We start from the raw sequence: 27,459 nt of genomic DNA, 5'->3' as shown, positions 1-27,459 counted from the left end.
CGAAAATTGAATTTTCAGTGAAGCAAGTGAAGAGGTAAGCGAGGAGAAGCGTACTAGCTATTTGCGTGGCCTTAATAAGGACGTTTGACGGCGTTGGCTTTCCCTTAACAAGCCGGCTAATATCCTGAGGCCTTGGCTCCTCGACGTACTCGCTCTCCTTCTTGCTCTATCTCTTCTCCTCTTGTTCATCTTTTCTCTTTCTCCTGTCGAGTCGCTTACCTTCCGCACGATGGACACCGTGCATCGGGAGTCACCAAAGCTTGAAAACCGAATAAACTCAGTTAGAGAACTCGCCAAGAAGAACAAATGGAGTCAGCTGACTGATAGAAACGCCGAAACCTGTCCCTGTACTTCACCGATTCCTCTATACAGTTTCATACGTTTGGTAGTGTACCATAGTTGTTCAAATTATTTACAGAACTTTGAGCAGGGTAGAGATAGTACTGTGGAATAAGTAATTAATACAATTTAATAAAACAAAGATGTATTTCTTCTAAAAATTGTAAAGATATGTGGAAATACTTGAAGTAACAATTGTTTTTGTTCATATATGTATATAATACTATTCATGAAATCACGGCTAACCTATTGTTACATGTATAAAACTGCTGATGAATGGAATTCGTATACAATCGTCTATAAAAATATGTACTTTTATCTAAGTACCCGTAAAAGGAAATGAATATCGAAGGTTCGAGATTAACTTTCCAAAGTTAAAGTTGAGCAATATAAAGCAGTATTTGATGCAACATGATCCAATTTGTTGGTTGAAGCTTTTGCCACATATTCGATTTCGATTTCCTTACGTTCCGATACCATTGGGGAAATTTTGACTTCTCTGAAACAAATAAAACAAATTACTCAAGTTGAAATTAACTCCACGTATTCAGTATCAGAATACTTGCTCGTTTCTTTTTCAAATCAGTCAGTAAAAGGCTCGTCGTGGGCCTAGATGTAGTTTCCACATTAGTGTCATTCTGACCTTTTGGTTTTGGCAACAACCTAAAATGTACTAAAGACTGTAATACTTGCTTTCATTGTGCAATAGGAATTAATCTCAACGTAAGCTTACGAGTGAATCACTGGAGAGAGCAATCTCTTGTCAATGGTAGAAGGATCTACAGGACCTGTCCACCAACTAATGAAATTGCCTACAACGAGTACAATTATAGTACCCAAACCGGTGAACCAATGGTACGATAATCGATAAAGGGGGAATACATTTTCTTCGCTAAAAAGAAATGTTATCCTTAATTCGATCTAATTGATTATGAAAAACTTAATGATTATACTCACGATCAGGATTAGAATCGACTTACTTTGGACGATCAAATTGCTTGAGGAAACTTTCGGAGATATTAACCGGGCAATGGGAAAGAGGCACCGGAAGTTTCTTAGGAACCAGTAGCCCGGCACCAATGGACCAATTTGCACCTAAACTTGCCCAGCCAGCGATCAGAAATCCTACTATAGCACCCACAAATGCTCCCTTTTTAATAAAAGAAAAAACTAGTTACTTTATCAATCAAAAATGAACGTAAGGGAAAACAACAAACGATTTACCTTCGAGTTTGTCCATGGAAAGAGCATACCTAGTGTGAACACTCCAAAGGAAGTACCTGCAGCAATCGCAGCTAGACTTCCGGTTATCTAAAACAAAACAATGCGTGGACAATTTGCAAAATATTTAGTCTGTAAAAGAATGAAACTAGAAAAATACTCACAACTAGAACTCCCCCCAATTTTTCAACCAAATACAATAATCCTAGAGCTATCAAGCCGAGACAGATTACTAAAACTTTTACGAATAAAAAGGAAACTCGATCGCTTAAGTTTATGCCAAATAAACCCTTTACAAAATCTTCTAATACAACGACGGCAGTTGAATTGAATCCCACTGAAAGAGAGCTGGAACCAAATAATAAGTATACAACAAATAAAACACTTTTATTACTGAAATAGTTTTTTAATGATATAAAGTTAATACCTAAGAGCAGCTCCAAAAATCGCAGCGATGAAAAGACCTGGCACTCCATGTAAGTGACCTGCGATTTCCATAACATAAGCAGGTAACAACTGATCATCGGCTGTGATCAGACCTGTAGCTCTGGGATCGCAGTTTGGCGGAGACCACCAGGCTATAAGGACAAGACCGCACCAGCAGCACAATGATATAAATAACATAATACTGATAGTAAAGATCGCTAAGGATCTGAAATCAGGCACGATAAATCATCGATTATCTATTGTAATTAATCCAATTATCTATTGTAATTAATCCTTGTTTACTCACTTACAGTTTGGACGTGGTCAAATCTTTCAGCGCTTTGTAACGCTGTACCATGGTTTGATTCACAGCTATGTAAGCGGTACTGTACAACCAGGAACCAATCAACACCGACCATACTGTATGTCTAGTGTAAGGGGATGGATCAAAGCTGCATAAAAAACTGAAACTTAATTATCAATAATACAGAGAAGTTGCCTTGAAAATAGCAAGAAATACTGTTTACTTTAAAAACTCAATTCGATCAGCTTTCACTGCTTCATTCCATATTTCCTTGACCCCAAGTTGATAAGTGCCTAATATGCTAACTGTTAAGACTCCGACGATCATGACTCCAACCTGTAATGCATCCGTCCAAACTACTGCTTTGATCCCACCCTAAAAACGAAATGTTTTCTTAATTGAAGCTACGCTTCCTTGCTATAAGACGAACAATCAGTTTCTAAAATAGCTTCTGACGGAGTTGAAAAACAAGCGAACGCGACAAGATCGTTAAGCGTTCAAGAAGAGAGGATACAAGATACCCAAGACCGATAATAAACAAATTTCCAAAGAGTCACTGAGCCGCTATAAATTTTCATTAATTCGGAGGCTACAACAAATTGCTTGAATAATTACAGGCGTGCGAGCATGCGATTAATCATTTCGCCGGTGGCTTTGTGATCTGCTACTACGGGAACGAGCACTCGACGTGCTCCACGCCATTGTTTCCGGCGGGCCATTGTCGAGCTTTCAGTTTCCGTCCATAAACATTTCCAGTAGCCGGGTCCGCGTGAGAGATTCTTCGCGGCATTGTCCAGCGAAAATTGTTTCCTACGAGCTTGCCCGCCACCCCGAGGAACTTCAGCTATCCCCAGGAGAATTCGCTGAACGAGGGTCCTTGGAAAATTAGCTCGCATACACCTAACGCGCTGCTCGACTTAACCCTCCCTCCCCTTTCTATATATTTCATCGTTGATACGTCTTGTTAACCCCTTCACCACCGACAATGTATACGCCTCGTCACGATCGCTGAACACTACGGACGTTCCTAATGACACGCGTTTAACGCTTTGATTACGCCCACAATACATACCTGTACGTACCTACGTAGGTACACATTCTTCTATATGTCGGCGTAAATTAAACTAACTGTAAATTGAGGTGATATAAAGAAGCAAGAGAAGAGTAGGAATCTTAAGAGACACACAGTTCATGAAGTGATCAAATGAGTAGCTGACAAAGTGACATAATAATAAAACTACTTTTGTTCGGTATTGATCGACAGATTACATATATTAAACATTTTTGAGCTTAAGCTTACCAGAACGGTGTAGAACACGCATACGAGGCACACTATGAGTCCGATTAAATGCACATCGATGCCGCTCACTGTAATTAATCACAGAGGTTTTCATAGTGCTCAGTTGATATTCTATGAATAATATCGTCGGATAATACCTTGATTTAGCGCTAACGCTGGAACGTAGACCACGATAGATTGATAAAGGACCTAGAATTAGTTTATTACAAAACCATTAACGCAACATCCGATTAAATATGGCCATCCACAATACTCAAAGAAAATTTTCCATCGAACAAGCCTTACAATAAAAGCCGTACTATCTTGATTAATAATTATACGCGCATGTAAGTTGTTACAATAAATCTATTTAATGTTAAACTTCAATTGAGAATTTCGATAAACGGTACAGATTAAAGTTGCGTATTTCCGTTGTGTTAGGTAGCGTGACACGGCATCGTTCTAAATGAACCCCTCCGAAGTACAATCACTGATGAATTACTTTTTCCAAAGTTCTTAACGTGTTTACCATCATATGTTGCGAACTTTGTGTTTCTTGAGATCTAGATAAAAGTTCGTTGCCTTTTGTTGTAAACTTACCACATCAATGACGAAGATAAGAGACACGAGGGTCCTTACACCTCGATTGAATCTTATTTCTAGATACTGAAACAGTGTTTCTATTAAAAAAGCAGTTCTTACAGTATAGGTACAAGAAAACTGTAAATTGTTTATAATACCTCGTAGACAGAATTAAGTCCCAGATCAACGAAGACGGGAGCGTAGACGATGGCTACTACTAATCCCGAAAATAGTATAGAAATAATTGTGATCCAATATTGTGTTCCAAAATTGTAGATTTCAGACGGCGTTCCAAGAATCGTTACACCAGATATGAAACTACAATTATAGTCGTGAAACACTTTAATTATTAGTACGTTTAATATAAAGAAAAATATTTCCCTTTTCTTTAAACTGTTTTCAACGACAAAAAAATTCACAGTCTCTAACTTAAACTGTTTTTGCAGCGTGACTCATATTAAAAGTCAAGTGGGCAAAGTTCAGTCTAAACTCATCGTCATCTTCGTTTAAATGAGAGTAAAGTCAGATCGAAGAGTTTAGCCCATTTACGTTTAACTTTTTCAATTTCATTTTCCATCACTAAGAAAACAAAATTCGAATTTGATTTCCCTGAACTGTGCGAGTAAAGTGTGCATGAAAAATCTTTGAAAAAATTAGAGAACCATGAAGGAAAGAGTACCGATTTAATTCGCTAACAATAAAAAGATCAAATGGAATACCTAGCAATGAGAGAAGCGGAAACGGGAAAGAGGCCCAAGCTCCTTCCACCAAGAAGATAATCCTCCGTGCTCGACTTCTGCGCTTTTCTGTAATGCCATAATCCAGCGGCAGCAGATACGGCGAGCATCAACCCGAATACCAGCCAATCTGCCCAATGAAAGTATCCTCTCTCCTGTGTTTCCTCCATTTCCTAACTCCAGAGAAGCTGCAAGCGAACAGAAATCTGATTTGTGAAGCCAGATTCGCTTGATAACACCGATAATAGCGATAATGGAAGTCAAGTAACTTGGGCGAAAGCTCAATAGCCTTTTTACGATGATACGCATAATGGATCAGTAACAAAAATTTACTTTTTACTTTGATTACTTCACACATTTATTGAACTACGCGAGGTTGTAAAGATAACATTCATAGTTTTACTAGATGATGAAATCAAAGCTAAGGAGAAACATAAAATGAGTAGTTAATGTTACGATGCGCAATGAAACTTGTAGTCTATTCCTTAAACAAAAAGTTTTTCAATTTTTCAGTAAATGTCTACGACGTCTAATACACATATATACACATCTGACTATTACTTGACATATGACCCTAATACAGTTTGCAGCTATGAGTGTTCCAATAAAGCTTGTTAGCTTCATAAACGTTACACTTCGTGAACATGGCAAAACACAGATCATTATGTAAAAAGAACAATGAAATTGTATATTTAAACGAATTTTTCAGTGATAATTCGGATCATTCACAATGCATTATCACTAAAAATTAAATATTGTTTGTTTCATTGTGTTATAGCCCAGAAGAGCTATTCTTAAAAGCAATTTCCAATTTGTCAAGTAATCATCTGTGTTAATTACAGACGGAATTAGCATAAGAAAAAAAACAAGATCTACTGATTATTTACGATAATGAAATATTAGTCTAATAATTAAATAATTAAATTTGGCGCGTTGTGCTGGTTCTATTTATGTTCTCACAGATGTCAGCACTGTGCAGAAAATTATATTTCACGGAAGTCGAATGAATGCACCATTCACCGGACAGTACGAATGATCACGGGTCAATGGATCGTTAAATAAAAAGCAAAGTGAAAGACATAAAAGTATTTAATGATAGACCGTTCGAGAAATTCGAACAATGATTACAATACCACTGCAACGCAAAAAGATCGCATGAAGTCCATGCACGAGAGGTGAGGTTCTTTTCCTGTAAAAGGAATACTTTTATCCTCCACCGATGATACCATTCCGTATCCTAGAACATTTTTTTAATTTAACTAAATTTAATTCTTGATAATAATGAAAGAAAAATATATACGTAAAGGATAACTGAATGGCCCATTATCAATAGAGTAAATACCGACTGTTGCTAAAGACTTATAAGTCATTTGATTTTATAAATAGCATTATATATATTTAGAAATTAAGAAAGACTCGTTGCAGTCATATTGCACATCCATTCTTTGGCCTGTCTACACCGAGTCATCAAACGAGAATATTTTCAAATGTTTTTCCGAGTACTTCTAACGGTATTCCTACCTGGAATCTCTATGATCTTGATTGACGATTGGTAAGGATATCGAGACAGGTAATTTTCTCCAATTATACGTGTACCATCGTTTCTATTTTCCTCCCTCCTTTTATTTCGACGAATTTCTTACTTTACAACTCGTAATTTAACCGAATATTGTCTGCAAAGCAATTCACTTTTAAAAAGTAATTCGTTTATACCTTATTTTCTTTCATTTTTCGTAAAACATGCTACATACGTTCTTTCTTATGCAAGGTAGTGCGTGTGCAGATAATCTTTCTTTCACCAGAAATTCAACAAAAAAGCTACCGCAATTTGAATTTGTTCAAATGAAGTGAAAGAGAGGTATAAACATTACTTTGAGAAAGAGAAGAATTGAGTACAGCAACGTGACGTGAATCAGCACGTACATATAATTACTTGAAATATTACATTTGTCAAATATAAAAACCGTTTAGAAAAATACAAAATCGTTTTTTTTACACTTGACATTTATTTAATTGCATAACATTCCGTTAAAGACAATTTATTCGACACAATCCTTTAATTGTTGTCTAGTTCTTAACCAAATGCACTTACACATCAATTAATAGAGCAAAATAAAACTTGAAAACTATCGATCAAACGATTGAACGGATCTTAATTTTCACGAGGTCACAATATAACGGCAGTTAAGGCGAGAGTAACGTGAAACTACCACGACATTCTGAAAGTATCGGGTTCTAACGTACGAATGACGCACGATCAAAATATTTTTAAAAAGTAGGAAATAACAACAGAAACACAAATCAGTGTAGCCGAACGGAGGGGAAAACGTCACGAACAACAGTCTACCGTGATCAACGACAGACTGTCGTAAAGTCGAGACTCGGCAATGACGAACCGGTTTCCTCAATTTAGATCTATCTCCTTCAGTTCGATTCAAGCAATAAGCAAAATTTAAACAGTAATTTACCCAATCAGCTGTCACATGACAATTAACTATTACGTATTTGCTAACTACGAGAAGCATTCTGTACACACAAGTGAAGATTCTGCTCATTAAAATATTAAATCGACAACTAAACTGAAACCGTTTAGAATAGTTAAGAATATAATGACACTTTGTAAGATGCAATTGTAGTGCAATTAATGCGTATAAATTACTTTTATCATATCAAATTCAAATGATAACTTCACAACTGTAGTATTCAGTTTGATTGCTTACTTCTAAAGATCATAGATCAAAATTAGGGTAAATTCATGAAAAAGCATAATGTAATATTTCAAACAAATTATTTTATCTTTAATAATTCTAGAGAATTACAAGTACATATGTGTTTGTAAAATGATAATGTACAGTTAACTCTTTTTCAGAGTATTTCTTCTAAAAAAAGGTAAGTGTTAACACAATCTTTTATTACTGCATGTATAATGCAAAAGCTACAATCCACTCAAAAAACGAAACAGTGCATAGAAAATGTGAAGGTTATAAATAATTGAAATGGAATGTTATAAATCTTATTTAAGTTAAACAATTTAACATTACACATAATATATAAATACATAATGTATAAAATAAATATACAACCTATACTACACCTGAAATTTAACGTTCCATAATTTAAGAAGTATCTTTATAGAATATATGGAATGTACGTACAAAATTTAGTTTTTATATAACTTCGTTCATATAGTGAACTTTTATCAAATAGAATATTCAGTTAAAAAAAATTCATGCGACGTTTTTAATAAACTGTAACTATATTTAAGTAATAATATTACTTTAAAAATTTATAATATTTATATCAAAAGCACGAGTTTGATTTTTCATTATGACCACACTGGGAAAAATGAATAAATGTATGAAAATTTACAAGTACTGTAAATATTTCTGGTCTAATTGCATCTCCAGTATTAAATGTAATTATAAATTCGTTTCTTATTATTCATTATGTCAAATTTAACTTACATTTACTTCTTGAATCAATTCAAATGCAATTGTATTTGGCATGAATTTATATTCATTGATTGTTATTTGTAAAGAAATACTAATTGTGCTAAATTTCAGTCACAATATAACGATTTCTTCTTAAATGGAATGATTTATAAAATGCTAATTATTTTATAACATAACAGAAATCATTATATCTTTCATAGTAAGCTGAAGTCGCAGAACACAAATATACTGAAATGACGTAATTATTTTCTTTCTGTACATACACACATCGCATACTCATTCTATTTCACTTTGTATAGTACTACTTACATTTATTAATATATTCACACAACATACTCATACATATATATCTCTATGAACTTCTGTTTTATTCTTTTTTTTCAACTAATTTGTTCCACAAAGAATCATTATTAACTTCTGTAGTAAATACAATATGTACTGTTAATTTAGTATAGTCAACAAAATCTTTATTTAAGTAATGACTTTTCCATGATGCTAGTCAGTCTTCCCAAAAGTAATGTTTTACATGGAAATTTAATGACATATTTAGAAAGAAGGAAATCATATGTATAAACGATTTACACCTTGTGAAACAAACAAGAATAAAATTTGTATGCTGAACGTTTCACGTATCTGTGAATGTGGAGAAGAAATATAGAAATTGCGTTCTAATCACAGCTTTTGATGTCGTCCTTCTCCAAAAAGCCATAAACAAGTTCTGTCAACTATATATGCAAGAATATAGTCCGCTACGAGTATTTGAATTAAAAGTGTACGAAACTATAAATAGAAAATATTGTGTATTAACATATACGAAGTTATGTGTATAAATTTCATTGATATAATATTACATTCACAATTACTTACATCACTTGGAAATTCTACAATTTCAAATTCTGCTGCTAAGATAGGAAAAAATCCACATAATCCCAGTATAACTGCAGCACTACCTATAAGACTGTACAGTAAGGATTTATTTTGTAATAAACTCTCCATATATGGGTGACCCTGTGTTATAAAAATGTATGAAATAAGAGTATATAGCATTTTCTTAATAGATATCGCATAGGTTTATAACTTACCCTATAATTAATTGCAAATGTGGAGACTTGCATTGCCATAGCAATAATGTAAACTGTACTGTTTATCAAATTTGCTTCGAACTGTTCACTTTCATCGCCAAGATTTGTATTAGATGTTATATTCTGACTGACTGAACTATTGGGAACTAGTATAGCTGCTAATTTTTCACTCCTTGTTAAATTGAAAAAAATTAATTTACAATATATACAAATATATACATGAATTTATTCAGATTTGCTTCTTACCTTGGAGATAATAATGTTGCTTCTTTTACTAAATATACAAGAGAAAAGAAATGTATAGCAAATTGAAGCAATACAGTTGCTATTGTATATAAATTGAATATATTGGGTAGAGGTCTTTGTTTAGATAATGTTTTTAATGGCTTTGATCTTGATATGAACAAAAAGCAAGAAGCTAAAAGTACACCTTGCAATGTAGCTTGCGCATCGCTGAACTTTATTCCGTCTAAATAGAGAACAGACTGACTATATGCGAGTCCTAACGCATTAAGTGCTAAAATCTTAAACATTTGTAACGTAGTAACTAAAGTACAACGTCCTTGCTTAATAACATGGCATACTGTAATGAAACACAATGGTTGAAATACCATAGTATATTCTGATCATTTTAATTGTCCATATAAAGAAAAACTTACTGCATTGAATCGAAGACATTTTACTAGTGAAAGGTGCAGCAATTGAAGCATCACCGAGCTTTACAATAACAGATTGTTCTTGTGCCTCGAGTTCTTTTAATATCTTCTGTATTCTTACTCTAGCACTAGCAGATGTTCTTGAATTCATTCTTGGACCATTACCTATTACTGAGTTTGAAATCATGCTTTCGTTTTTTACGTTATCGTGTTTATCTGTAGACATTCTTTCAGGTGGACTAGAAAGGATTGCGACTCCTAACAAAACTAATTAATTAGTATGTATGATCTTAATTAGAAGAAATACTTATAACTTGTAATTTTCAACTGACCCACTTGAGCATGCTTCAATGCACCAACGTCATTAGTACCATCTCCACACATTAGTGTTGTATAACCTAAGTTTTGTAGAGAAACAATTATAAACTCTTTTTGTTTTGGTTCACACCTTGCAAATATCACAATGTGAGGTAATAATTTACGAAGAAGATCTCGGTCATTTTCTTTTAAATATGTTAAACCCTGCAAATTATATAATACAAATTGTAAATGAATTCTAACTTAAATGGGTAGATCATAAATATTATAAATTTACCTCTCCTGTTACACAGAGAGAATATTCACGCCAAATTTCGTTGCCCCGAGTGACATTTTTCATTGACAAATGTAAGTTTATCTTTCTGTCTACACTTTCCCATATCCATTCTCCATTAAACATAGTCAGTATAAGTGTAACTGATTTCTTTGTAAAGTGTAACTCGCGACTGACATGGCAAGCTGTTAAGGGATTATCACCAGTAATCATAACGACCTGTGAAAACAGTGTAAGATAATTCTCAAATATGTAATGAAAATAATTAAAAATAAGATTAAATAGTGAAATAATTACTGAATGCGAAGCATTCAAGATTTCTCTAATAACAGCCTTAGAGTCGGGTTTGAGCGGACAACTTATGATTACGAATCCAGCAAAGGTGAGATTCTTTTCTAGATCTTCTCGCGTTAGTTCTCGTAAATCTTGAGCTGATAAAGGTCCAGGGAGTTTTCGATAGCCCAAAGCTAATACTCTTGCTCCGCGACGAGAGAGTGACAAGTAAGTAGATTCATAATTCTCTGGTATTGATGATAGCTAAAAAAGGCAATGATAAATATACTATAACAATAAAATAAATTAAGATTTTCGTTTTAATACTCACCATGTTTTTAATGATCTCAGGTGCTCCTTTTACAGTAGTTATGTAATTAATTTCCGATGATCCAGGCATTGTATACCCAGCCACAACTGACATTCGTTTCAATGCAGATGAGAAGTGGTGTCTTTGTACTATCCTCAAAACTGGAGATTGACCTTTTCTAGGTATCATAGAATCATCTAATGTCAAATTAGTATTATAATTACTATACTATTCAAAACTGAAGTTTCTAAATTATAATTAGATAATAATATAAGTATACTTTTTGTCAGACTCCAATTAATAGCTTTCAGTGTAGCTTTTTCAAGGGGATCTCCAACAATTCCATCATCTAACTGTACAAGAGAATGGCACGTCGCAAGTACTTGTATACTTTCTAATGGCGCATCAGAAAGTTGTATAACATCTGGTCTCCCCCTTTAAAAGTTAACAAGTATTTTTATATGTACACATATGCATAGTTTCTTATTAATTCAACTCTCGCAGGACGAACATGAATCATTCGAGAACCGGGACCAGAAATGGCCCATTTTCGTTTTATATAGGTCCGCCTTCCAAAAGTTAAAAATAATTTTAAGATTCTTACTCGATTCCCGCTATACCCTCGACAACCAGGTTATCGCTTGTTAAAGTACCAGTTTTATCGAAACAACAAATTTCAACTTTTCCAGCAAATGGAATTCTAAAAGGTTCGGTGCAAAATACGCCTGTGGAAAAGAAATGCGACATTGTCTCAATTCATAGTAGGTACACAACTAATAATTATTTTATTCTATTCATTAATTACCTAATTTCGAGAGGGCCAATAAAGACGTATTGACAGCTAGTGATAATTCAATAGGCAATTCTGGTGGAACAACAGATGTTAGTATAAGTGTACATTCCAAAAATAATTTATATCTATTTCTCATAGGATCCTCACATCCTGGAAATGAGTAACTTATTATTTGTGTGAAAGATTGAACTATACACTGTTAAGGATTTATGTTAACATTATATACCTTTAATCCATACGTACGTTGCTGCAGCAATCGCGAAAACTAACAAGAATAATATAAAGCCAAACGTTTCTAAATTAGTGGCTGTCACACGCTTGACTCCAAAGAGTATTGTCCTCAAAAGTTTACCCTGTGATGTTGAAAATCCAGTACGTAATACATAGGCCACGCAACCGTTATCAGTAGCTGAAATTTTAAGCATGCTAAATACATGCATATATGCAGATAAACTGAATTTTACGAACATACACAAATAAATAAATAAATACCTTTAAGGCCAGACACATTTTTACTAGGTGGTGTATGTTGTACAACTTTTGTGCCTCCAAACAGTACATGCAGTTTATCATCACCTTCAATATCTAACTGTCTATTTCCATCAATGTCCTCTATTGGCTCTTTCATTTGTGGAACTGACTCTCCTAAATATTTGCAATTAAATTATGTAAAAAGATTCAACCCTTGACTATAGACCATTAGTTTCAGAGGTGAGTTACACATCTGTAGCTAAGGGTTAATCATGTGCTGCATCTTTTTAGCCTTAGTTAATCACCTGTTAGCATGCTTTCATCTACTACACAAGGTCCTCGTAAGAGTAACATATCGCATGGTACTAAACTATCGTTCTGAGATCTTGTTATCGATACAATATCACCAGGAATCAATTGATCTGTAAACATGGATCTCCACCGTCTGTTTCTGTAAACCTGTCACAAGAATAATTTTATTCGAAGTATTTCTAATAAAAGTATTTCTAATAAAATATACATGCATATAATGTGCACTAACCATTATCATGTATGGCTTATTTCCCATTTTTCTGATTTCAGCCATATTTCGCAATTGCTGTTGAACAAGTGTGCATTCAAACATAATCAACATGATAAGTGTGAAAATACTATAGTACCAATATTTATCTAAACACCATAATGCCACACAAAACACTTGAAAAACAAAAAATGGTGCAATGGCCCTTTCTTTAAATAATTCTCTGAATTCAGGTACAACCATATCCAATCTGTGTAAAAGCAATAAATAATTATATGTAATACAAGAACTTATATAATGACAGTAAATTCTACAGTAAATTCACAGTAACGCTAGATAAAAAGACACTTACTTATTCTTCCCATACTTTTCCTCCGCTGCTGTTATCTCCTTCTCATCTAAATATCCTTTCCATTCGCAATAATGTTTAACCGAATGATTCAGTGGAAAATGAAGACCTTCAAAGCATCTAGTATTTGAGTTCCAAATGTATTTGGTCTTTTGAAATATAAACCATGGTTCCTGTTCATTTGAATGATGAAGCTTAACCAGTTCTGAACTTCCATTGTTGGGAGTAGGGACAACTTTTGCTATTTTTGCGACATAAGGATCTACTTCCTGAAAAAATCACAACATTGAACATTTCTGTGAAAATTGCAATTTAAATGTTCCCGCCAATCAGTCATGTGATCTAATCTAGCAGAAGGCCGACTCGAATGGTTGCCACGTTAACAAAACATATTGAACGAGGTAACTCGCACGTGCAAATCATTTGATCGATGAAATTGTTAATATATTGAATGTGTCGTCAACTTACCGAGCTACAATTTAAAAATGTATGCACATGCACTGACCACTGGCAGCACAAACATATGAATATCTGAAACAATCCGATAGCCGCGATACCAACTAAACCCGCGTCATAATATTCGTCAATTCCATAAATGAAGATCCAGTTATAAATCCATGCAACATGTAATATCACAAATGGTAAGATGTAACCCGTAAATAGTAGTTTTCGTGGATTATGAAGGGTGACAACTTGAACAAGATCGTCAACCCGTGATGAAACAAGAGTCGCCATGCCTATGATCACAATGCGACGAAACAGGGGCGTATAGATTTTAGTGCGATGAATTCAGGTTCTCTTCACATGAAGTTGAACAGCAGGAACTTGACAAACTTCCTCAAAAAAATGATACATGTAACAACTACACCATACGAAAAATCTCCGAAATATTTTTACTTCTTTCTCGCACCTTTCCTCGATGCTCTGCATGTATGTATACTAATTTGCGGTAATAGGACAAAAATGAATTTTATACAGAACGCTGTTATGTCATCTTGCGGCAATAAATTCAACTACATCATCCCCTTCATTTTCAATTTCAAAATGTTTCCTCTTTAAAATACATTTATTTTACTTTAGTTTCTTTTATATAGTTTGAAGAATCGTTCAAAGTAATTGAAGAAGGTAGGATTTATTTGTCCGTATCACGTCTAAATGCGATATTATTTGCACATCTGTTCTTTAACGCATTGACACTAGGTGGTACTAGTAGGTAAAGTCTACGACGTCACAAAAACAAGGTTAATAAATAGACCTATCGATGAATTCGTCGATGCATATGTCCGATTTTTTCGTTGTATAACAATATCGAAGTTAAGATATTGAATGTAACTTAGAACAAATGAAATTTTAACAGTTTTATAGTTATTCTAAACTACATCGATAAAGTTGGGTGTGATACGAAAGTGATAAGTGTTAACTGATTTCATTGATGTAATTTATTTAATGTACAAACATGCAATTTAAAATAAAAATGATTACTTGTCAAACTTTTAAATATTCGAAAATTTGAAATCGATGATACTAAAGTTCAACACTAAACGAGGTGAAAGTCTACATAGTCGTAACGAAGTTTGTCAAGATCAGTCAGGATACAACAGCTGTTGCAATAACGCATAGCTGTTAGAACGTTAAAGTTTATTCAAATTTACAAGTATATAAATTCATAGTGATTTGCGATAATTAGTGCTTCATGTTTTAGACTATGTCAAGAATCATCGTGCTACGTAGAACGTAATGTATTCAAACAATATTCTGAGTTACAATCGTTTTGTTTTATGTTCTTTTAAACTACTTTTTTAGTAAAATAAAATGCTTTATTGAAATGCACATATAATATTTGGTATATTGCGAATGTAGTAAATTATACAGGCAGCAATCATTACTGATGGTATCTTTCTCTTAGTTTGTGAGGTTATGTTTTCATTAAAAGAACGATTTGTCACTTCTAACTGAAAAGCACGTGGGAAAGATGCATTTCTGCGCATGTCAGGCAAAGAATGCTCAATCAAACGATATCTGAACAGAAGTTTGCATAATTGCCTTCATTTATTCTTATTGAACGACCGTGAGTAGATTGAGTAATTATCCGATAAACTTTGTTGCTGCGCGCATCTTGTTATCTCGTAAAATACCGTTATATAACAGTTCATGTAGTCCTCAAATGAATTGTTCGTGGTAAAAGTTGTCTGTGCGATGTAAGAAGAAATTCTTATTGTATTTTACGTATTATTGAAAAGGTATGTTGATAGCAGTTGATAGATAGGATGAAATTGTATAGGTTTTGATCAGAGGTAGAAAAGGATCTAGAAATGCTTTTTTTTAGGTCAAACATATTGTTATTATGTTTACCAATAAACATTAACTATAATTTCAGTATACCTTAAAATGATTACTATAATTCTTCCATTGATTTTGAATTGCGAAGTATAAAATAACGGTCACAAGGATACCTTCCCGCTTGAAGCGTGCGCATGAAATCGTTTAATAATTGTGCAGTGGTTTCGCGCTATTGGCGCGTTTTTTATGTGATTGCTTCTTTTTCTTCTGCTTTTTTTTCGAAATTCTTTGTTTATGAGAATCAATCGAATCGTTGTCGGACGAGAAACTATCGCGCAAAGGAATAATCAATGGTTGTAGTTGCATACGAGATTGCGACTGGGATTTTACGACGGCTGAAACCTTTTCGATGTTAGAATTGCAGCAAATGGTATTGTTACGTTTGTACTTTCTTCTAGATTCCATTCTGTGTTGCCTCGTTTGGGATTTGGACGGCATCTCAACTGTTCTAACCAATTTTAAAGAATCCGAATTTATGGTCAAGAAAGAAGTTTTTCTGTGGCACTTTTCCTTGACTTTCGAGCTTATATTTACTATTTTCTGCCACTTGAAGTGAAGATTCTTTTTTGTTTTTCGTTCCGCATCGTGAATTTGTTCCTCCACTTTTAGGCCGACTTCCCTTGCACGTGATATTTTTCCACGTTTACAGTTGTTTGGCATTTTGTTGATATTTAAGTCATTATTCGCGTTGATGTATTCAAGAGACTGCAACTTTTTTGTGCAAGATCTGAAATCGAAAATTATTTAAATTGTTGATTACCAGTAGTATCAACGAATATCGGTGAGGAAAAAATCAATAGACTTCAGTAAAGTATCGCTGTCCATTTTCTTTTGAAGTAGTGCCATACTGGAAACTCCCCAGCTGAGTGGTCCCTTTGAAAATATGCGATCCATTCTCTTATCGCTGATTCTTTCTTCATCAATTTTCTCGCTAGTATATTCAGTACTCAGTGGAACTCCCATCCATATTTGTTGTCGCAAAGAACTGAGTTTTAGTCGTATATCTTTGTCCCTTAAAGGAACTGGCGATCGATGCGTTAAAGCCCTATACATGTTCGAACAAGACAGCTGATTCGTAAATTAATCTTTCAATCAGTTCTTTAAAAGCGTTTTACCACCTGACAAAGTGAAGACAGTGTGGTCGTTTGTTTGTCTTTCGTTCTTCTCTGTCTATGCTGAAACTTTCGCTCAATGACACGCTACGAGGCCTCAAAATTTCCGGTAAGACCAAATCGTTACCAGTGAGCTTCTCTCTTTTTTTATTAGTTTCCACCGACTGGGCAGTTTCACCTTTGCAGTACTCACGAGTTCTAGCTGAAGAAACTGCTGGAAGAAGAAAAGGGAAGAGAGCGGAATGTTACTCGACTCACAAATATAGCTTTTGAAGTTGTAAGGTACCTTCATCCTCGAGTCCTGTTAGCCCTTCTTCCAGCCAATCTACAAAGTCATATAAATCGCTGCCAGGATTTGTAGTTGGTAAGTCCATCACTGTTTTCCTGGCCTAACAACAAATTCAAGGATACAAATCCTAGCAATTAATACATATCTTGCTTTATAACTATCTTACCAATAATTTTTTGCGTTGGAAATAGAGTTTGCTATTGGTAAGCCCTTTCTTGCACTTCTTCTTCGCCAGCTGAAAGCTTCGAAGTGGAAGAAAGGTAGGGGTTGGTGGGGGTGCGTAAAGATATTTCGGAGAAACGGTTGACTCTCTTATTTCACAGCTCCACGTTCCTTCTGTGTACTCTGTTCTTTCTTTTTCGGAGACAGAGCTGTCCGATGTATCCCCTTCGTCGCTAAAAAGAGACGAAATTAAAAGTCAAGTCTATTGAATTGATATTCTCGATGAACTTTGTATTACTGTACCTCGAGTAGTCGGTTAAATCAATGTTTGTTGGTTCCTCTGCGCTAGAACCCTCTTTGGTCAGTCTGGTTATGATCTTGTTCCTAAGTCTTTCCTTCTAAGTTGAACGGTGTTGCTTAAACGAAAAGTGATTTTTAGGTGCTTTTAAAGAAAGACTCGTAGTTGTGCTTGAAATTGACCAGACGTCGTTATTTTGCTCACCAAGATTCAGATCCAATCGCCAATCAGGGCAACGAATTGTTTTAGGATAAATGAATCGCGAGATAAGAAATGATGTTACAGGAAAGCCTCGTCACGATATTGTAATGGACATAGTACCTTAATGGGATCTTGATCGAAGAAATCCAACAAAGTTTCGCAAAACACTTTGCCAATTTGCTCGTAATCCTGGGTTGAGAAATGAGTGCCCGATCTGGAGCCGATCCTCGATCCTCCCATCGACGCCTCCATCGTGTAACTATTCTGTACTCCCATTGACCAGACAACCACCCTTCCTGTACCCTCTTTGCCTTTCTCTACATGGAACTTGCAGTTCTCGAAGGAAAACTACAAATCAATTGGCTTTAAGGTTTGGTCGATCTTTTAGAATAGCCGGAATGTGAATTTTCCTCACCTTGTCAGCAGCGTTCTTGTGAAGCATCAATGGAAACACTTGCTCAGAGAGTTTTGACTGGGGTCCAGCTTTCTTCTTCTCACATCCATACACGAATATGTTGTGCTTCCTCGAATGAGCATGTAGATCACAGTATATGGCTACTCCGCACTCTTCGAGCAGTCTTCTAATCATCAGCTTTGTGTGCCAAACTGATGGATAACTTTCTCTCATGACAGTCCTATATTGCCTATTCAGATCTTTCCCCGATAATGAGCACCGATTATTGCCGACGATTACGCCATCAGGATTTAACATTGGTACCAATTTGAACACGAATCTTTCTCGTAGTGCCTGTATCATTAAAATATCGTTCGAAGAGTTTTATATTCGAGAGTTTATTTGAAAATGTACAACTTACTTTGGCTTGATCCGATTCCCCAGTCAAAAAATCGATGATTCCTTTCATCGTCCAGCTAGAAGGTGTCTCACCAGGGTGGACTCTTGCCGTTATAACGACGCCTCTTTTTCGTCGGACCTCCTCATCATAGGTCGGAGCAGTGATGGTTAAATAGTAGACACCGTTTCCAGATAGTGTACGACACAGTAGTCGTAATTTTGTGAATCTCGTTTTCACGGGATCGGCAACAAGTTTACCGAGATACTCCTAACAATGTTAATGGAAATAATTTAGTCGACAGTAACAGGAAAATTATGAAAATATTTACCTGTAGATCCGTATAGGTGTAAGGATAACAGTGAGCCAAGTAGACGATATCTCTGTCATGAGGAAAGGACACGTTAAACGTTAACGTGTACTTTTCTTTCTCCTCATCGTTTCTAGAAACACAAATAATTTCTTGAGTTAGTAAGCGTGATTCTATGAATAAAAATATTTAAGTTTACGTACGATGAGTCGTTTTTGTAGTAAGCGATATTATCACCACACCTCCTCCAACCAACTGCGCCTTTCTTAGCATCCTCAGTTGAATACAACAGTGGCCTGAGACCATCGTTATATAGACTTTCCTCTTTGCAAAAGTTGACGATAGATAATCTGCAAGTAGTTGAAATCATTTTACGTAAAGTTACGAACGTGTTTGAATCGCAAAAGGATAGTTTTCATACTATATAGTTTCACCTGTATGTCGTCCTGCTCTTTGTATTCGATATCCTGAAATAATACCACTGCGTGTGTCTCTGCGTATAAAGATCCTTTCTGAGGTATAGTTGATAATACGTGTCTGTGATTTTAACCACTTTGCACAGATTCCCAGATTCGAAACGGGACTCAAACTGCAGGTCAGCGTTGTCCACCGTTTCGGACGATCTGGTTACAAGAAGGACATCGTCCACTTCTTTTGATTCAGATTCAAACTTCACTGAATCTGACAGAGGTAGAACCGTGTTTCCGCCCACGCAAGATCTGCTGAACTATCGACCCTTTGGTTTATTCAGTGGAAGAGAGAAATATTGATTGGTAAAAAATGACGGTTGACTCACGTAATTGGCGATACCAATCGGGTGATAGCGAAAAATCACCGTCCCAAATTCGTCCCCTAATGGTTTTGGTCTTGGCTCCTTACCGGATGGCACGTAGAACGGCTCAGGGACAGCTGGGTTGTAGTCTATGTGTTTTACTCTTTCTGGAAGTACCTGGATTTTCAAATTTGAAATTCCTTCGAAATAAATCATTGAAACAGTATCATCTTTTCTTAATCGTGCGTATCAAGTTCTCCTTGGGAGGACAGAGGTGAAGAGGAGATTTTAAGGGTGCATATACTTGATGGTCTTTTTACTTGACATTCAGTGGGCCATCTAGCAGCCTCCTGAGTGATCCCATCTATCGTACAATGAGTGTCTAGTACACTTTGTAGAGTTTCCTTCGACTGATCGCCTTTAATGCCAAATGGTATAGAAAATAATGGAAGTTCAGTCTCACGTCGCTGTGCTTCATATCGCCCTAGCTGTAGCACTTGCAACTCTTGAAGTTTTTGAAGATTTGCGAGCGCGCCGCCTGTAGCCAATGAATCCACAATTATTAGGTACAAAAAAAATAGAAGGTACAATCGTCGAGTCTGAAAGCAAGAATACCAGGAATAGGTTGAACTGGAAATAACATGGCTTGAAGTTCTTTGACTTTACTGCAACTCAAAAGACCATCCGTCATTTTTACTATCCCTTATCCGCGATGACTTCATCTTTTCTTTCGTTATTGCCATAGTCACTAGTTTTTAGTATTGTTGTCTCGTCTTGTTGAACATTTTCTTTTATATGCAATTCTCAATAGTGTTCTTCATTGTAGTAACTTGTTTCAACGTAGAGTCGTAGCTTAAAGAGAACACCGTGGTCCCTGGACGGATGTACCGCGCGAACTGCAAGCAGGGACTTTGCCCTCGAGGAAAACGAACAATCTCTGAAAGTTACCCCGTCGATTGCCTGACAACGGGGAAGTGGGGGCGGAGTCCGTTAGTTTCATGATTGTTTGTTGCCCTCAAGATTAATCGTACTTCCATCGAGCAATATCCATATCAAAGTATTCGTAACAAACAGTTTCCCGATTGATTTTACTCTTTCGAGATGTCTCCTTGTTTAACATAGCAGCGGTATCAGCCTGTTTGTATATTCAATATAGCTCTTCTTTAGCAATTTGTAAAAAAAAAGTGTCAGACTCAATTGAGAGAAATCTTAATTGCGGGAAATAACGACTTCCTTTTAGATTTCCCAGATATTGACTCGCATAGCTTCACTCACCAGTTAAACGATTTATTTCTTCCCCTTTGCCTACCTCTGAAAATTATTGATCAATCAACGTTCTCGAGACTCGGGAATAGAATGCATTATTTCGTCGGCAGGAAATCCCTCCTTGGATGAATTCAATTGATACGTGGGAATTGATCATTGCATTGTCAGCAACTGATTTACTACTCTAAAAGAAATTGAAGAGTTTGCTATTGTCCTTTACGTATCAATATCTTTGTTTCATTGCAGGTGAATCACAGCTCTAGCGGTTTTCTTTGATTAGAGTATTTAGAACCAAAAAAAAAAGGTTTGCAAAAATGGGGCGTACAGTGACAGTAGCTGTTTGCACGTTAAACCAATGGGCAATGGACTTCGAAGGAAATTCCAGGAGAATTTTGCAGAGTATTCAAGAAGCAAAAGATGCTGGTGCTACGTATAGAAGTGGTCCGGAGTTGGAAGTTTGGTAAATTGATGCAATAAACGTATTGCATATTTTTAGTTTAGACAAACGATACTTAAAGTATTGGCATTTTTATTAGCGGTTACAGTTGCGAGGACCACTTTTATGAACCAGACACGTTATTGCACAGCTGGGAAGTTCTTGCAATGATATTGAAGTCGCCAGTAGCAGAAGACATGCTAATAGATATTGGTATGCCAGTGATGCATAAGAATGTGACCTATAATTGCAGAGTAGCTTTCCTGAATCGTCGGATTTTGCTCATCAGACCCAAGATGCAAATGTGTGAAGACGGCAATTACAGGGAATCGAGATGGTTCTCGGCATGGACTAAGGTTTCGTTAATTGTACCTTTTATTCAGAGTGCAAGTAATTTAACTATGCATTCAAATGATATTGTGTACATAGGAACGTACTGTGGAGGACTACTTTCTGCCAAGGATGATCTCTCAGATAACCAGTCAGACCATAGTTCCATTTGGTGACGCTGTTATTTCGACGAGAGACACGTGTGTCGGGTTTGAAATTTGCGAAGAACTCTGGAGCCCAATGAGCAACCACATTCCTATGTGTTTGGATGGAGTCGAAATTATAGCAAATGGTGATTACAAAAATGATTCTCCCCTGTTTTCCATATGCCTGTTTCATATTAAATTATTTTCTTCCAAAGGTAGTGGCTCTTACTTCGAACTTCGGAAAGGATACGTCACCGTAGACCTTGTCAAATCTGCTTCGTTCAAATCTGGAGGTTGCTATATGTTCAGTAACTTAAGGGGATGCGATGGGTCTAGAGTGTACTTTAACGGAGGTTCGACTATTACGTTAAATGGGAAAATTTTGAATCGCGGCAAGCAGTTTGCTCTCGATGATGTCGAAGTGACTGTGGCTACCTTCGATTTGGAAGATATCAGGTATGTATTAGAAATCATATTTGCATTAGACTTCTTTTCAAGTAACGAAGTCTGCTCTAGAATAGATATTAAATAATTTAGAATTTCTTCAATAGGAGTTACAGAAATAACATTCGGTCACGGTCCCACTTAGCTGCGAAGTCGTCAAGTTACCCAAGAGTTAAAGTAGACTTTGCTCTCACTTCCGAAAATTTGATTTCAAACCCTCCTAATCGACCGATCGATGTTGATTTAGGCCCGTATGAACACATGCAAATAACGGGCAAACTTACTTATCATACTGCAGAAGAAGAGATCTCGATGGCGCCTGCTTGCTGGCTCTGGGACTATCTCAGGTTTACCGCTCAAAAAAAGTTTACGCTACTTATTCGATAAGAGTAGTTAGAATACGTTTGTATGCATTTTGTTTACATATTATCTTTATCTATTTACTGACACGTATTGTACTTTGTAAAAGGCGTTCATGTCAAGGTGGATTCTTTTTACCCTTAAGCGGTGGGGTTGACTCCGCTTCATCAGCATGTATGGTGTACTCTATGTGTGACATGATTGTAGATTCAATAAACAAAGGAGGTAGATGCAATTAAAATTATTTTTCAAGCATTCAAAAATAGTATATCTAATGAAGTGTTTATAATCAGATACACAGGTATTATCAGACATAAGAAAAATTGTTGGAGATTGCGAGTATGTTCCAACAGATCCAAAACAACTGTGCAACACTATTTTGGTCACATGCTACATGGGTACAGAGAACTCATCTGTTGAGACGAAAGCACGTGCTGCAGAGCTTGCTTATCAGATTGGGTCTTATCATCACAGTATAGTGATCGATGCTGCTGTATCAGCTATTTTAACCATCTTTCAGCAAGTTACTAAGCTAACTCCAAGGTTCAAAGTCCAAGGAGGATCTCCCAGGGAAAATTTAGCATTGCAAAATATACAAGTTAATAATATTTATATTTCTAATTATTATTTTTGTCTATAAGTACTGAAATTTATTTAGTTTCTTAATGACTCTTTAAGGCACGCTTGAGAATGGTAATTGCTTACTTGTTTGCCCAACTAATGTTATGGGTTAGAGGACGACCAGGTGGTCTTCTTGTTTTGGGAAGCAGCAATGTCGATGAAGCCCTTCGAGGATATTTTACGAAATACGACTGTAGCAGTGCTGACATCAACCCTATAGGTGGCATCGCAAAAAACGATTTAAAATCGTTCCTCAGTTATTTCAGGTTAGCATTTAAATAAAATATCTTTTATCAGTGAGCAGGTGTATTTTCTAAGAAAGATATTTTTAGAAAGAAACATGGAATAGCAGCTTTGGATAGTATTCTCGATGCGCCACCAACAGCGGAGTTAGAGCCTCTTCAAGGAGGGCAACTGTCTCAACTTGATGAAGTAGATATGGGTATGACGTACAAAGAACTTGGAACTTTTGGACGTTTACGGAAGCAAGATTGTGCCGGCCCTTTTACCATGTTCTGTAGACTTGTTCACATGTGGGATAAATGTACTCCGAAAGAAGTAAGTGTGACCAAAAAGACTGTGAAAAAATTTGAATATGAATTTTTAAAATTTAAATATGAATTTTTTTCCAGGTAGCGGATAAGGTGAAACATTTTTACAGATGTTATGCTATAAATCGTCATAAAATGACGATCCTGACACCATCTTGTCACGCTGAAACTTATAGTCCCGATGATAACCGATTTGATCATCGACCTTTCCTGTATAATCATACATGGAAGTGGCAATTTAATGCTATCGATGAACAAGTGAGTTGAAATCTGAGAAAGTATAAGCAAACTCATAAAGTAAATTCGAAGAATAATATTTGATTATTTAGGTAAAACATCTTCTCAACGAGGAGAAGTCACCGAGGGGTCGAAAGGACACGCCGAAGGTGCCCACGAAGCCCAGATACATGCCGTTCAGCTCTGTGATCAGTAGTGAGTAAATCAAACCAACACACAACAAGCGTTATCGCTGATCAGGCTCGAGTAACATTTACCGAGCACTATACAGCGATCACTGATGAGAAAAACAAATAAAATACTGATCGTCGGAAAGTCGGAGTCGAGCAGGCCGCCGACACACGACCATCCTCTAGAATTATCAGCCCACCATGCACATCGCGTCCCTCGTCGAGGAATCATCGTCACACCGGCATCATTCTCTGTTGCAGATAAAACACATCCTGGAGTAGTAGTTTAACCGTAGCAGTAGCATCTCTCTCTCTCTCTGTGTCTCTTATCATTTTGACATTGCAGCCTTGCGAGCTCATCAACACGAAAGTTTGCTGACTGAACGTGTGTTTGGATATCAACGACGGATCTGTTTCATCGACGACGAATCTCCCATTAACGATCGAACGTCGAGGAAGCTTAGTCGTTTACACCTCGTCATCAAGAGATTCGCCGTCATCAGAAAAATTTGAATAACTCATAGATTGTATTATATTAATGCAATGAATGAGTAGATATAAGAGCAGTATCATAAAATATGAAATTCAATGTTGTACCTATTCATATACATATACAGTGTTTACTCAAATCACGATCGGCAATGGTATCTTATTATAACTCAACGTGGATATTAGAAATCGAGCATTCCACGAGAAAATAAATATTGTATTTATGGAGAAGCGTGAAGTTAAATCACACATATATTTTTCATTTACGTGTATCTATATTTGTTATAATTGCATATTAATAAAAATTTTAAAATAAACCAAAAAATATATTTTTTAAAAGAGCTTGAATATATTTCGAAACAGGAAACAATTAAGGGGGTGGTAGGGTTGGGTTTCGCAATGGTAATTTTTTGTCTTAGGAATTTTTAAATTATAGGCAATGGAATTAACTCGAATGAAAGAAAAGATCATGATATAAGTGATTATTAAATAATTATTAAAACATGAACAAATAAATTAGTAGCTCTCTATTAATATATAAACGTAAAAAGAGTCAATGCACGGGTGCACATAATATTAATTTTATTATTTTTCCACTTGTACGTACACAGACAATGCGTATACGCTTTTTATTTACGGTTAGTATCAATTAAAAATGACGATCGGGTCAAGGGCTGGACCGATATCCGGACGATTGCTCGAGACATTTTTCAAATCTCCCAAATAAATGACACGGTATACATAGGTATTTGAACGGGCATACAAACACGCTATCTTCTCAGACATACAGCACCCCATGTACTTACGCATTGAACGCATTTACATAACAATCACTCGAAAAATTGAGACGCACATGAAGTTACCTATCAACTCTGTCGTTTTGTGACACAAAAGAAAAAGGCGTCGTTCCTCAGGACAAATAACGACAATTATAGATGTATATCTCTATCTATTTATATATTAATAATAAAGTCAATAACCAGAATTACTAATCGAGCAGCAATAACAATATCGATAATTATATAATATTAATAATTGTAATAGTACTAATGGGTGATTAAGTCCGGGCGGGTCGAAGCCCCAAAATGAATAGTTGTTGGTGAATATTGATGTAAACGATAACACATATATAGAGGGAATTCGGTACTATTAAATGATAATAAAAATATCTAAGTACTACTGTTTCAGACAATACTGAACGTAAATTAAATAATTATAATAGAAATAATAATATAATATAATATATATATATTTATATATAATATTAGTAATAAAATATTATTCGCGACGTGAGAACAAGATTGCGATGAGTACCATTGTCCTTGAGTATTGCCAAGGGAAACGAGAAAATAAAGTCCACTTTCTCCTACAATTACTATACAAGTTTAACTATACACTATCGATTAGAAAACAAAGGTACTGATCTGCATACATCTGCAGAATAAGACTATCTGCTTTTTCTCGTGCAACCCGACTAATAAAGTTTACTATGTACAGTTGTCCCAACACGACGCGACGTATTCATTGCCTACACTGAAGAGTCGTAAAGGATCTCGAATATAGTTTAAGAACTATGTCTAATAATATATGAATGTATTTACATTAATCGCAAGCTTACTGGAGGCTTAGTCAGCAGTATTCGAAAAAGCGCATCGTACGTATATTTCGCAACGATAATTTTTTTATTTCGACATTTTTTATCCTTTTATTGCTCTAACCTAAAGCTCGAACATTTCTGCAATCGAAAGAAAAAAAGAGCTCGTAAGAAATTGATAATTAACGCTTACTAAGAACACCGAGAATACAACTTGTGATACAGTCGACGATGCGCCTTTGTTAAGTACTCGCGATTCATTTCTACAAGTATATACCCGTCTTTTGTTCATTTTCCATTACGATTTTGCTATTGTCTAGTTTCGTAACCGGGATTTTGTTCATACACTCACGGAATCACGAGTCCCTGCCTCCAAACACTACTCAAACCATCTTTTATCTTACGACGAAATCGTATCGCAAATTTCCTACGTATTTTTCACCTACACATCGCGCCAAATTATAAAATATGTCCTACCACCGTAGAATTGCACGAAACCCCATTGTGTCAGTGTATGTATTGGTAAGTACACGGCTCTTTCCTCTTTTTTTATTCCTATCAAATGAAGCTAACAGACTAAAACGTTTTTTAAATTTAAATCTTCATTAAACCTTACTATTATGTGGATAAATATAAAATATATGTTGCATATATACACTTTTTAATCGCTAATCAAAACTTTCAGCGATTGTAAAAGTGTATCTATACTTATATATTTCGTAACTGATTGCGAATGTTTCTGAAAAATAGAAAAGTGGCCGCGGGCAAGTATGTGTACGTGTATAACGTGTAATTTCTCACTCCACCATATCGGTGCGTATCCCACGAAAGAACCAACATGTGCAAAAAAAGCGATACTTCGTGCGTAGAGGAGCGAGTGAAGTCGTGTTTTATCATATCACAGATTTCCCAAGGTGCGTACCGATAAACATTTATTTATTATATAAAAGAAGAAACTAATGCTCTTCCGAACGCGTCAGTCAACAGAGGTACGCAAAAGTTTCAAAAAAGAAGGCGGCACAATTACCTAATCCCAAGACGCGAGATGTGTCGGATGTGAAAAGTTAATTACCGAAATGGCCATGATGTGTTGTCCGGGTATTGATTTCGGGAATTCAATTCTCACACCTCGTACACCTTGTTATCGATCTATC

General features: G+C 35.7%; 4 protein-coding genes and 1 long non-coding RNA gene across 15 annotated transcripts; 2 read left to right on the top strand and 3 right to left on the bottom strand.

Annotated features, from left to right (window-relative positions):
• Positions 1-473: 473 nt before the first annotated feature.
• On the bottom strand, positions 474-7,265 carry LOC143181555 (sodium-coupled monocarboxylate transporter 1). Of its 4 annotated transcripts, none has more exons than XM_076382032.1 (16): positions 6,640-7,265; positions 6,410-6,561; positions 4,871-5,076; positions 4,310-4,469; positions 4,170-4,235; positions 3,728-3,779; positions 3,591-3,658; positions 2,514-2,665; positions 2,298-2,438; positions 1,988-2,212; positions 1,725-1,908; positions 1,564-1,650; positions 1,320-1,489; positions 1,073-1,231; positions 906-1,002; positions 474-838 (listed from the first exon to the last, which is right to left on the bottom strand). In XM_076382032.1, the coding sequence occupies exons 3-16, from the start codon at positions 5,056-5,058 to the stop codon at positions 803-805; spliced, it is 1,785 nt and encodes a 594-aa protein (XP_076238147.1). In that variant the 5' UTR covers positions 5,059-5,076; positions 6,410-6,561; positions 6,640-7,265; the 3' UTR covers positions 474-802. The 4 variants fall into 4 exon arrangements, with proteins under 4 accessions (XP_076238147.1, XP_076238167.1, XP_076238158.1 ...); XM_076382052.1 differs by having other exon boundaries at positions 6,981-7,265; XM_076382043.1 differs by having other exon boundaries at positions 6,410-7,265.
• Positions 5,926-13,367, top strand: LOC143181569 (uncharacterized). 6 transcript variants are annotated; one of them, XR_013002299.1, is made up of 4 exons: positions 5,926-6,063; positions 6,314-6,458; positions 7,758-7,777; positions 13,100-13,163. It is a non-coding gene; the product is annotated as an uncharacterized LOC143181569 (long non-coding RNA). The 6 variants fall into 6 exon arrangements; XR_013002298.1 differs by lacking the exon at positions 7,758-7,777 and having other exon boundaries at positions 13,100-13,367; XR_013002304.1 differs by lacking the exon at positions 7,758-7,777 and having other exon boundaries at positions 6,314-6,440; positions 13,100-13,194.
• On the bottom strand, positions 8,281-14,315 carry LOC143181528 (endoplasmic reticulum transmembrane helix translocase). The gene is made up of 19 exons (XM_076381972.1): positions 14,297-14,315; positions 13,855-14,219; positions 13,390-13,655; positions 13,059-13,287; positions 12,823-12,976; positions 12,539-12,691; positions 12,273-12,455; positions 12,059-12,196; positions 11,858-11,978; positions 11,534-11,688; positions 11,275-11,450; positions 10,968-11,207; positions 10,674-10,889; positions 10,411-10,600; positions 10,082-10,336; positions 9,669-10,005; positions 9,423-9,594; positions 9,208-9,348; positions 8,281-9,120 (listed from the first exon to the last, which is right to left on the bottom strand). The coding sequence occupies exons 2-19, from the start codon at positions 14,119-14,121 to the stop codon at positions 9,013-9,015; spliced, it is 3,501 nt and encodes a 1,166-aa protein (XP_076238087.1). The 5' UTR covers positions 14,122-14,219; positions 14,297-14,315; the 3' UTR covers positions 8,281-9,012.
• Positions 14,316-14,745: 430 nt separating this feature from the next.
• On the top strand, positions 14,746-24,643 carry Nadsyn (NAD synthetase). 3 transcript variants are annotated; one of them, XM_076382016.1, is made up of 13 exons: positions 14,746-14,932; positions 21,174-21,387; positions 21,464-21,719; positions 21,793-21,985; positions 22,055-22,295; positions 22,391-22,630; positions 22,753-22,868; positions 22,937-23,241; positions 23,322-23,530; positions 23,597-23,822; positions 23,897-24,073; positions 24,145-24,247; positions 24,484-24,643. In XM_076382016.1, exons 2-13 carry the CDS (start codon positions 21,242-21,244, stop codon positions 24,510-24,512), a joined length of 2,241 nt encoding a protein of 746 aa, XP_076238131.1. In that variant the 5' UTR covers positions 14,746-14,932; positions 21,174-21,241; the 3' UTR covers positions 24,513-24,643. The 3 variants fall into 3 exon arrangements, with proteins under 3 accessions (XP_076238131.1, XP_076238114.1, XP_076238122.1); XM_076381999.1 differs by having other exon boundaries at positions 14,746-15,120; XM_076382007.1 differs by lacking the exon at positions 14,746-14,932 and adding an exon at positions 15,177-15,626.
• Positions 15,671-20,352, bottom strand: LOC143181536 (cytosolic carboxypeptidase 2). The gene is made up of 15 exons (XM_076381984.1): positions 20,277-20,352; positions 19,982-20,199; positions 19,686-19,838; positions 19,324-19,616; positions 19,093-19,239; positions 18,911-19,022; positions 18,604-18,849; positions 18,204-18,536; positions 17,909-18,136; positions 17,593-17,684; positions 17,294-17,522; positions 17,125-17,227; positions 16,845-17,049; positions 16,529-16,771; positions 15,671-16,453 (listed from the first exon to the last, which is right to left on the bottom strand). The coding sequence occupies exons 1-15, from the start codon at positions 20,350-20,352 to the stop codon at positions 15,871-15,873; spliced, it is 3,261 nt and encodes a 1,086-aa protein (XP_076238099.1). The 3' UTR covers positions 15,671-15,870.
• Positions 24,644-27,459: the final 2,816 nt, after the last annotated feature.

Source organism: Calliopsis andreniformis, chromosome 1 (genome assembly GCF_051401765.1).
Source record: "Calliopsis andreniformis isolate RMS-2024a chromosome 1, iyCalAndr_principal, whole genome shotgun sequence".
Lineage (NCBI taxonomy): Eukaryota > Metazoa > Arthropoda > Insecta > Hymenoptera > Andrenidae > Calliopsis > Calliopsis andreniformis.
This window is presented reverse-complemented; position numbering and strand designations above follow the sequence as displayed.